The sequence below is a fragment of the Pestalotiopsis fici genome (assembly GCF_000516985.1).
Source record: "Pestalotiopsis fici W106-1 unplaced genomic scaffold PFICI_Scf_6, whole genome shotgun sequence".
NCBI classification, from domain to species: domain Eukaryota; kingdom Fungi; phylum Ascomycota; class Sordariomycetes; order Amphisphaeriales; family Sporocadaceae; genus Pestalotiopsis; species Pestalotiopsis fici.
Genome location: NW_006917096.1, coordinates 2178002 through 2189534, shown reverse-complemented (window position 1 = coordinate 2189534; position 11533 = coordinate 2178002). Strand labels below are relative to the sequence as shown.

General features: G+C 50.1%; 3 protein-coding genes across 3 annotated transcripts; 1 reads left to right on the top strand and 2 right to left on the bottom strand.

The window, feature by feature from the left end:
• Nucleotides 1-1464: 1464 nt before the first annotated feature.
• PFICI_09120 (uncharacterized protein) lies at nucleotides 1465-4361 on the top strand (the record flags this gene model as incomplete). Its single annotated transcript, XM_007837701.1, has 4 exons — nucleotides 1465-2288; nucleotides 2345-3063; nucleotides 3134-3726; nucleotides 3819-4361. The coding sequence occupies 4 exons, from the start codon at nucleotides 1465-1467 to the stop codon at nucleotides 4359-4361; spliced, it is 2679 nt and encodes an 892-aa protein (XP_007835892.1).
• Nucleotides 4362-5848: 1487 nt separating this feature from the next.
• PFICI_09119 (uncharacterized protein) lies at nucleotides 5849-7545 on the bottom strand (the record flags this gene model as incomplete). Its single annotated transcript, XM_007837700.1, has 3 exons — nucleotides 5849-6544; nucleotides 6607-7292; nucleotides 7368-7545. The coding sequence occupies 3 exons, from the start codon at nucleotides 7543-7545 to the stop codon at nucleotides 5849-5851; spliced, it is 1560 nt and encodes a 519-aa protein (XP_007835891.1).
• A 1915-nt stretch (nucleotides 7546-9460) lies between these two features.
• Nucleotides 9461-11223, bottom strand: PFICI_09118 (uncharacterized protein; the record flags this gene model as incomplete). Its single annotated transcript, XM_007837699.1, has 2 exons — nucleotides 9461-10284; nucleotides 10341-11223. 2 exons carry the CDS (start codon nucleotides 11221-11223, stop codon nucleotides 9461-9463), a joined length of 1707 nt encoding a protein of 568 aa, XP_007835890.1.
• Nucleotides 11224-11533: the final 310 nt, after the last annotated feature.

The following is an 11533-nucleotide window of genomic DNA, read 5'->3' as shown; positions in this document are numbered from 1 at the left end:
GATTGCTCAAACGATGCGCGCAGGATGCATTGAATATTAGATGCCAGCCAAACTTACCAGAGGTCCGGGACGATGCCAATCCTCGCATACTTTGGTACAACATTCAGTTCGTGTCCTTTATGGATTTATTTCTTATGCTGTGCGACGCTTGCGTATTCTAGCTTCACGTGAAGCACTCAGATTGTCAATTTGGGCTTTCCATTGATCACATTTGGATCGCAGTTGGTCAAACAAGGTTCGCAAGTCAAAACAACGCTGCCGTCACCATCGCGCCTCTCAATTGGCTGGTAGACCTATGAGAAGCAGGTCCCGGATACCAAGATCAGTCACTATTTGCTTCTTCGGCCAGACTGAACCTTGGTTTCTGGCATACGAGGTGATGCTTTGATGCTATTTCCGGGCCGTTTTGTTTCTACGGCTACAGCCACTACTCAGTTGAAGATACTCAACTCCAAAACATTTCGCAATCTAGTAGAGCGAAATGCAGGTTGCTAGAGCCGACGCATGCAACGTTTCTATGTGGATTGCTCTGCTGCGCCCATGCCGCCTTACATTACTTGAGGCTTCGGCAAGGTTCGTTGCTTAAAGCATTGTAGGTGAAGCTGATGTTAAGTCCATTGATTGTCGATACGAGCCATTGGAATCTAGCTGGACATTGTAGATAAATACCACTGCAATGATCGTGTTCCATATGGCAAGCAATGTTTTGAGTTTGTTCGTCGGGGTCAGTATGCATTCTCGATTTAGTGCATCGGCCCTGTAAGAATTCCAGCTGGGACCTGCATAGGTTCCTAGACATGTATTCTCTTTCAATCTTGAAAAGCGCATGCCGCCATGGAAATACTCCTATCGCGCGTCTGCGACAGCTTCGCACGTCTCCAACCATAGAATGCAGATCGGAGAAGATTGTGCTGGGCATTGTGAAACTCACCATCAGTGGCACTGTGGTACCGTGATCCTTGTGGCTCGTGAGCATATGTGCCAGCCCATTCAATGTAGATCTCACCTTCCGTTCGTGTTATACAAAATACAACAGAACGTACAATGACTGCTCCAATACCAATGTGGTCGTATAACACACAAAGTACTACCAAATATAGAGGTAAGTATCGCCACTATTCTACCGTGCGGGCACGTTGCGTCTGCCACGGCAGCGCTGTGGGGTTCATTCCCCTGTTCGCTCCTGTGCCTGCTACCTGACAGCGAAGACGAGGCCGATCACGCCTGTACTACTCAAAATGTTATCCGAATAATTGCAACTTTTCAATCACTCTTTCCGCCAAATGTAATCATCTGGCCTCCGGTGTTATTCGAGATCCATAGCAGGTGCAGCCGGGACAAATGCATGACTACCTAAGCTCAGGTGGCAGTTCTTGTTTACCTTGCCCTGTCTCAATCAATAAGCAAAGGACAGATGCTGGGAAGTGAGCGGGGAAGACAATCATTGATGCCCAAAATCTAACGATGCCGCAACGACTCAAACTCGACCAAGGATGGTTCCTGCAACAAGCGGGCGATGATGACAGCACCGAACACGAGAGATTATCAGTTCCCTCTGTCCCAACCGACGTTTATCAGGTTCTGCTGGCCCACGACAAGATCGCCGACCCCGTCCAGGATCTCAATGAGCTCTCCGTCAGGTGGATTGCAGACAAGCAGTGGATATACACCACCAAGCTCCGCATTGACACATTGGCAGTCAAGAATGGCGAAAGGGTCGACTTGGTCTTTGAAGGCCTCGACACCTTTGCGACGGTGCGTCTCGACGGGCAGGTAATCTTGGAGGCCGGAAACATGTTCCTGTCGTACCGCTGCAACATCAATCGCCTCGTGTGCAAGGACGAGCCTAACGATGAACACGAACTGGAAATCACCTTTGCATCTGCCCGACTGCGAGGCCAGGAGCTGGTCGAGGAGCACAAGCACGAGCATCGCTTCATTGCTCGGCAGAGCGAGGACAGTCGCATTCCGGTACGAAAGGCTCAGTATCACTGGGGATGGGATTGGGGTCCGATTCTCTCGGGAACGTCTGGGCCATGGCGTCCAGTATATCTCGAGTACTATTCCACCAAGATTAATGATTTGTGGGCTGAGTATACTTTTGGAGCAGATGGGAACTGCATTGGCTATTTATATTGCGAGACCCGATGCTCACAAATTGGCAGTAGAATTTTGTTCTCAATCTCTTGCGATGACGATGAGGTCTGCCAAGTGGAGTGCGAGCAAACGGACCGAGATGACGCTGATTCGTTCGGTTGTCGCTTTGTAATTCTATCCCCTAAGCTTTGGTGAGCAAGCTCCAAAGGTTCTTCGTGAGGTGTGACTAACATTGAGATGTTTCAAGGTATCCTTTCTCGCATGGACCACAGCCGCGCTACAAAATCTCAGCCACTCTCGTCCAAGAAGGTGTCATCATTGATCAATCATCTAAACTCATCGGTCTCCGCAAAGTTGAGCTCATCCAGGAACCAGATGACTTTGGCAAGTCCTTCTACTTTCGCATCAATGATGTTGATGTGTTTGTGGGAGGCTCCTGCTGGATTCCGGCTTCAAATCATCTCTCATCTCTGACGCGAGATCAGTATCATGATTGGATCCAGCTACTGAGGGATGGAAACCAAAACATGATCAGAGTTTGGGGTGGAGGTATATACGAAGATGATGCATTCTATGATGCTTGTGACGAGCTGGGAGTCCTTGTCTGGCAAGACTTCTGCTTCGCCTGCGGCAACTATCCTACTTATCCCTCCTTTCGATCCTCGGTGGAAAGTGAAGCATTTCAGAACCTGCTACGACTCAGAAACCACCCTTCCTTGGTCATTTGGGCCGGCAGCAATGAGGATTATCAAGTACAAGAGAGGTACAAGTTGGAATACAACTACGACGACAAGGATCCAAGATCATGGTTGAAGACCGATTTCCCGGCACGATATTACTACGAATACTTTTTCCCAAATCTTGTTAAACGGCATAACCCAGGCGCTGTCTACCACCCCACCAGTCCATGGGGCGATGGCAAGAGGAGCGATGATCCCACCGTGGGCGACATACATCAGTGGAATAGTAAGTCGCCTGCCAATGGTTATAATGGGCCCTTTCCATCATGATGAATCTTCTGAGCTGACGACTTTAGTTTGGCATGGAACCATGGAAAAGTATCAATACAGCGAGAAGCTCTGCGGTCGCCTTGTCAGTGAATTCGGCATGGTAGCTTACCCACACTTGGAAACCATCCAATCTGTGATCACATCTCCCGAACAAAGACACCCGGGATCCGTGATCATGGATTTCCACAACAAGGCCATTGGCCATGAACGTCGCCTGATGAGCTACATTGCCGAGAACTTTCAAGTCAAGTATGATCTTGCCGCTTTCATCCACCTTTCGCAGATTGTCCAGGCAGAGGCCATGGCGTATGCGTACAAGGCTTGGCGAAAGTCATGGGGAGTGAAATCTCACAGAGGCTGCGGCGGGGTCCTAGTATGGCAGCTCAATGATTGTTGGCCGACCATCTCTTGGGCCATCGTAGACCATTATCGTGTCAAGAAGCCTGCTTATTATTCAATTCAGCGGGCTCTGGCTCCTTGTGCTGTAGGCATCTCGAGGACTTGTCATGATTGGTCTCAGACTCACATGAATGCCATGCTGGATCTTGGCCACGTAGATCCTACCAAGGATGCTAGGACGGATACAGAGTACGAAGTATGGGTAGTGAACGATCGTCAGGTGAGCGCAGATACACAAATGCCCTTGATACATGCTCCCACATTGCACATCAAAGCTTCTAGAGAGGATCGGCAGAACACTAACATTTGCAGGAACCCATCAACTTCGAAGTCGAAATCCGGTTCATATCAGTGAAGACTGGCGCTGATGTACTCCCAGTCATCCACAAATATCTACTGGCGGGAGCCAATTGCACAAGCACTGTGGTGAAAACGAGCATCGGTCCACTCAACCCTGATCTTGAGGATAGTTCAACGCCGTTCGACTTGAGCAAGTATGATCCCTATGTCATCCATGCCACTCTAAAGCACGTTGATCAAGAAGAGATTCTGTCCAGCGACGCTGCCTGGCCACAGCCCTTCAAGTACCTCGACTTTACAGGAGAACGTCTCAGTATGGAAACATCTCGTATCAGTAACGAGGAGCTACAAGTCCACGTAAATGCCTCCCATCCAGTCAAGGGTCTTGTCTTTGAAGAGCGGCGCGGCTTGACTTTGAGCTCAAATAATTTTGATGTCATACCGGGCGCTCTCGAAATCGTCGTCGTTATCAAGGGCTCAGATCTGACGGATGTGCGGTATACTTACATCGGTGCACCATCAGGATCGATACAGCTTAATACTGGTGCCATTTGAGACTTTTCCAAAGTTTCACATCGTCTCGGGTCAGAAAATAGATACCGACATTAGCTTACCACGTTGACCACCATCAATTTTGCAGTCTCTATTATTAGGCTTTCACCACGGTGATCTTTAATCATGCACTTTGAACCTTGGTAACGGCAACAATCTTAATAAGTGATTTGTAATTACACCTCTATATATGTTGTACGATGACTGCATAGCACATATCTGCTTTGGATATGGAATGATGTCCCGCCTTCGGTCTTGTCCTATTGCTGGGCAGAGTCTATTCGAGATTGTCGCCAAGACTAGTTGTGTGGATGCGTCTGGTAACAGGGTCAAACGCAGAATACAACAACAAATCAAAGCAATCTTCGTGCCGCCAACAACAAACCAATAACAAGCAGCTGATTCTTTCTCGGATCCGTGTCCTTGAGAAGGTCAAGTCTGTCTGGGAATCCCACCTTTTGTGGGACAGCCTTGAAATGCGATTGCTTGGGAGTTTCCCACACTTTTGTCGCTGCTATGCTAAATCAATATTTTATTATCTTAACAACCATGACTCATGTGTCTGGTTTTATTGGGTATAATTATTTCTCAAGCAAATGTCTCTATATAGAGTAGATGCTTTCCCTGCATTTTGTTGGGTCTTTGCCCAAGCCACTTTGCCCTCCAACTGTCAGACTCACGAAATGCACCCTATTAGACGCAACGTCCGTGCCCCACCTGATTGAGGGTCTCCGCTGCCTGTTTGCTTCGTGAAGGTTAAAAATGCAGTGAAATAAAACCCCCTGGCAGAGATCTGCGGCATACATACATTGCAAGGAACGCATTGGGGCTGCGGTATCGCGTTGGGATTGCGTTCTCAAACGTGTCGTCCGGGCCGGCCTAAACAGTCACCTCAATTGGCCGCCGCCCAAGCAAGACCCAAACCGAGGCAGCAGGGTCTTCACGTTCCCAGGCTATTGGCTGATTGAAGCTCACGATGCACAACGCGCCAGGCGTGCCTTGAAGCTAGGGGCCTCAATTCTGAGAATTAGCTGTCGGAGCGGAGCTGCGGGCTCGGCGCGGAGTCGCGGCAACAGCCGGCAGGGCAGGACGTGATTTGTCAGGTGTTGCTTACCACATATTCTCCGCCGACGATGATCGAGACCTTGCAAAGATGCTTCTCCGGTTGGACTAAGTTAGTGGCTGCTGACTCCGGAAGTGAATCTGCGTCCGGTGAAACTCTGTATCTCACCAATGCATCGTCGAGGTTTACTATACCTCAATCTAATTGATGACCCCGGCTTGAAGAGTGTATTCGGCAATTACTCCTGCTTATACTCGACTTCCATTACATAATCGGATATACTCGAGCTGGCGTCATCAAGAATAATCTATCCTTAGAAAATGTTGGTATTCATGTCATTAAATACAATGCCTGAATGGCTTTGGACACGGCGGCCACAATACAAGGTAGAATGGTAGAATTGAAGTAGCTTCGTATTCCCATCCCATCAGCGTCCCTTCCAAAAGCTTATGATACTCGTTGGACTCGCTCCCACGTCTTGTGAATGCCCTCTGTCGCTAACAGGAGGTAGGGGAGCGGGAGCGGGAGGAGGAGTGTCGACAGCAAACTGGCCCTTGCTCTTCTCGGCGGCCCTCTTCTCGCGCTCGATCCGCCAACGCATAAAGTGGCAACAAAAAGGGTACAGGATCGAATTAATCGCAACCCAGATAAAGAGCACACCAAAGTTGAGACCGATGCGCGAGTGTAAATCAAAGAGCACGGTGCGGCTGGCCTGGACGATATTATACAGCGGCCAGGCGTAGCCCCAGCGGAAAAAGTCGGGGGCCAGGTCGAGCGTGTAAAAGGCCGTAGCGACATTGGTGATGACCCAAAAGATGAGCCACAGCGCGGTCCAGGGCTGTCCAATGACCATGGTCACGTTCTCCGACGCCAGGCCCAGCGCCACCATGCCCACAAAGTTGATCATCCAGTACACGGGGAACGAGCCGCGGCCGTAGGCGCTGGCGTTCAAGGCCACCTCGGTGGGCGAGGCCGGAGGTTTCCAGAATGGGATTTGGTACGACAGGGAGACGAGGGAGTAGGCCAGGGAGATGAAAATGTAAGAAACGGTCGTGGCCAGCCAGCGCCATAGAATAAATTGCCAAAAGTGAAGGGGTCGATGGCCTGCGGGTATCACAAATTGCTGCCAGCATCATTAGCAATTCTTTTTCCCAATAAATCCAGGAACGTCACAATGAGTATTACCTGATGAATTGGAAAGAAAAAGGCGAAGGAGAAGAAAGCCATAATAATCAAATAGATCAAGCCAATCGTCACGGAAGGCGTTGCAGTAGGTGGCCCAAAAGGTCGAAGGTCTATCTTCAGGGGCGCTATCCCAGGATTCACAGCACTCGGAGCTCTTGCTAGCATGTCTTTGGTCACGGAACTGCTGCCCGTCAGACTCTGTGTCCATACAGTGCCGAATTGGGCCATTAAAGTATCGCTAAATGTCTGTAGCTGGGGATAAATGTAGTTGGAGTAGGCCGTCTCGTCTCGGGCTGACAAGAGAATGTACTGTACTGCGCCGGTCGGATCATAGGACGTATTTCCATTCAGGACGGCGCTCATGAGCATACTGCTGGCATTGGCATTTACTATAATGGCGGCAAAACAGTGCTCGTCATAGACAGACTGGCGAACGGCAATGGGGTCATTGTTAAACTCTGCAGGCGACAGGACAGAGAACCCCAGCGTCGGACGATCCAAATCGTTCGTCTGCAGTGCCAGCTCGGTGACCATGGGGCCCACAAACGGATCAACATCATCAAAGGGAGCCTGCCCGTCAAAGTCGACGACGTGGACCGTCAGGGCCGACATCTTCTCCTCCACTCGAAACAGGACTGCCCAGTAGAGCAAGAGGACCGCCATGACGAAAACAAAGAGCATGAGTACTGTTTGATTGGTAAGTTTCCCGCGAGAGAGAGCTTGGTCGCGAAAAAAAAAAAAAAANAAAAAAAAGGGCATACCTGTCTGAGGGTACTTCTTGGCTGCATGCTTCCTGACCTTGTACAAGTCATGATGCCAGAATCCGACAGGAAGAGGACGAGGCGGCGCCTGCTGTGCTTGCTGGGCAATTGCTACCTCGGCATCCCGTGCGTACAGCGTACTGTCTGAGCCATTCTGGCCAAATAGTCGTCGACTCATTGTGGTGTTGCGATGAGAGATGATAGTGAACTCACCGTCATGCAGTAAAGCAGACGGATTGAGGAGGCATTTAGACTTGGAAGTTTTCGTTCTTGCAAAGTCCAAGACATTATTCCCTTTCAAACCAATGTTGGGGTTCCAGAACTTGGTCTTGTATATATATACACATATATCTGTCATTACCATACCAACAGGTCACACATAACCCGCGTAACCCGCGGGCGGGCCGTCGTCGTAATGACGACCGAAAGGGAGAGAGAGAAAAGAAGGTTTTGCGGCACCATCCGTGATACAGTGGAAATAATTCCCCGAAGCTGCCGAGGCCCCTGATTCTGAGTCAAGTCGGCAACCGAATTGAGCAGAAAGCCCTTTTCGAGCCAGAGGCTGATTGGGCAAGAGAGCAATAATGGCTCGAATGTCAGATACTAGATAAACCAGCGTGGTTAGTGATGTCACGAAATCAGCTCCAGATTCGGCTGCTGCGGAAACTATCGCAGCTCTCTCAAGTCGCCCATTTTCCTACACACGAGATAGGGTTTCTGTGTGCGTGGACGCGATGAGTAAGTGGAAGGGCAAGCTTCCTGTAGCTCGAAAACGCGTCAAGCTTTCTTGTCCCTTACCCGCCCTGCCAGACCTGGCTGGTTGAGTTTTGAGCTAAAGAACACCAGACGGTAGAAATACGTTATCACGGAGGGGTCGCTCAATCAAAGTTAGCTCGATTATATGATCAAACATGGCCGATTACCAACTGCCTACACACACGCGCGCGCGGCTCTTTCGACGACTTGCAGGCAGGAAAACAACATCTACGCTTGTCGATGACTGTACACTAATCTCTCCATGACGATACCCAGGTACCTGGAAGACTTTAAGCCGAGAGGTATTTCTCTTGACCATCTCATCAGATACAAGTAGAAAAGAGGCTTCATCGCAAACTTAATATCTGTGCCAAGGTCATCCTCCCGTCTGATAAACATGGAACGACGTTTTACAATGGCACGAGCAAACTTGCAGGTGGCGTTTGGTTGGGGGCATTAGAATACGCCACAGCTGGACAATTGTCTTTCAGAAAAAAGGGAGGGGAAAAAAAAAAGGTCCCTTGTTGTTCTGTGTTTATATATAATGAAGCGTGTTTCAAGTTGTGCCCAGAGTTCAAGCTCTTGACGCGCCGCTAGTGTGGCTCAACGGCTTCAACGGGTATGCCCATGTGTGCGTTGTTGTGCATATTGCATCAGCCATGGAAAAGTGAATTTGCATCTCATAACCAGACACCAATACATGTTTTGTACTATCAGCATCGTAAGACACCCGTCAGCATCTCTCCAAAACTCGTATTCTTGGTATCAGTATCCTGTTTTCCGTCGATGGACGACGACCTAGAGCGCTGGCGGAAGCTTGTCATGAAGCACCATCGTCAGCCAGTGACTAAGTGTCACAACTGATGGTGGTAAGCAAGCAGTCAATTTTCACACATGGTCAAGCAAGTCAAGATGAGTGTTTAAGAGACATTTTTGAAATTTTTTTGCACTGTTTACTATGTTTTCAACAGCAGCTAATAGCTAAGTTCTATTACAGCAGACTCGGAGGCCAAGCTGTTCCAACATCCATTTCCTTCCAAAGTATCATCATCGTAAACAAAGACCCGGCAGTCTGTTGGCCATTCCTCCCATCATTTTTCTATTCGTACAAAAGAAACTCAGATATACTGTAGATCCGATTTTGGATCAAGCGGGCATATAGACAGTCGAAAGGTAAAAACGTAAAATAAAACGAAAACATGACAGATGGCTACCTCCCAAGCCACTATGTCGTGACGATGCTATTGATTCGATCCCAACGCCAAATTCCGGTATATCCCATTGATGCAACATGCAAACGCCAATCCGAGAAAAAGAGACAATAGTGTACAATAAGCTTATAGGTCGGCTGTGAGACGCTCCAGCCTCGACATGGTAGCCTCTATGCTGGAAGTAAGCCTCGAGACGCGAGCCAGAGCCCTTGCCGCGACAGCCTCTTCTTGCGAAGCATCAACAAGCTCAAACACGGATGCCTTCTCAGACGGGATCACAATGGTGGAAAGGGCATCAACAATAGACTGGCAAGACGATGAAACAGTGGTCTCGTCGTCAAAGATATCAGAGTCGAGGTCAGCGACAACCTTTCCGGTCTGGACCTGCTCAACAGGGGTCTCGGGAACCTGAGTCTTGGCCGACTCGAGGAGAACGGGAACCTCGGGAAGAGCGATCTCAACCTTCTCAGTAGCGTCAACAGACTCGCTCAAGACATCGGAAGTCTTGCCAGAAAGGACAGCGGTATCGATCTCAGGCATCTCAGGGGTCTCAAGGACGGCAAAAACCTGAGGCTGGTAGTTGTAAGCCTCGGTTGACTCGGCAATGTTGAGCATGGAGAAGTCCATGGTCTGCTCCGGAATCATAACCATACCAATTTGCTGCTGCTGAGCTTGACGTCCAGCAGCGTAGGCGTTGACGTCCTTGGGGACTTGGCGCTGCTCTGTCCGTCTCTGTGCCATCTGAGCGGCCAGCTGCTGTTGCTGAGGAGCTGGGTTGGGGTTCTGGCTCAGGTGGTCCAGAAAGTTGGAGAATGAAGGCGAAGACAGAAGCATGCGAGTGAGGTCAGACAGGCGCTTGTTCTCCTCGAGGAGAGCACGGTTCTGGGCACGGAGATCACCGTTCTCAGTGACCTTGGTAGCAATCTCAGACTCCAGCTGGGTGATGTATTCTGTGCACACAAGTTAGCATTATATCAGTGGATCAATAGTTGCGAGAGACGCTTACCCTTTCTCCTTGAACGGAAGGCACGGGCGGAAACCTTGTTGCGGAGCTGGCGACGCTCCTTGCTGCTAAGCTTCTTTCCTTCCTCACTGTTCAACAGACGCTCATCATCGTCCATGTCCTCCTCATCCTTGCGGATACGGGGCATGTTGGCCATTGGCGACTCGCCCATGTCCATGCCATTGGGGTTGGCTCTCATCGAGTTCAGCAACTGAGTGATCTTCTGCTCCACCATTGGGTCCGAGGGCTGAACACTCTTTTGCTTGGCCTGCTGCCTCTGTTGCTGCTGCTGCTGGATGATCTGCTGTTGCTGCCTCTGCTGTGCCTGAGCCTTGGCAATGGCCTGTTGCTGGTGCATACCCGGGTACATGCGGCCAATGTTGCTCTGGAGCGCCGGGGGCGAGGGCAACGACTGCTCTCGGCCAGCAATGGCGTTCGGGTTGATGGTATCACCAGGGAAGTAGAATGAGGGCTCGCGAGACTCGAACTCCATTTCCAAGTTTGGCGAAGGACCGGCGTTGAAGTCAAACATGTCGTCGTTTGGACTCGACTGAGCGTAGTCCAATGTGTATCCAATGTGTCCAACTTGCTGGTTAATGGTCATTGTCGAGGCGAGAGCTCCAGGGACGAAGGGAGTCTGCTGCTTGTATTGATCGTAGCGATGGCTGGGGCCATGCATCTGAGGGCCGGAAGGCATGGCGCCGGTGGGCGCTGATGGTGTCTGGCGAGCGAACTGGGGCTTCGAGCTGCTGGCTGGGGAAACAGACGGCGACTGATATGAGAGGCCGTCGTACTCTGAGAAGTCGAGCATGTCGAGAGGATCAACGACGCACGGCTGGGTATTGGAAGGACTACTAGAGGATTGAGACTGGTTGGATGCTGACATGTCTTTGTATACTGGTAGTCGGGGTGGTGTTTCTTCTTGGCAAGCAGCGATCTAGTGGTGGAATCGAGATGCGATGCTGCTGTGAATAGTGACAGTGTCTGATATATTGAATGTTGTGTCAGACTTTGGTTTCGTAGTAGGGACGCCGGAGGGTATTTGGGTATTTACTATTGGAATGGTGCGGTTCGCAAGAATAATGGGGGGGGGGAATGGAGAGCAGAAATGGCAGAGGAGATGGATGGGGAGATGATGGTTATGGGCGCCAGCAAGAAGTGGCCTGAGTGTCCAGAAGTGGGCAGCACAGGGGCCG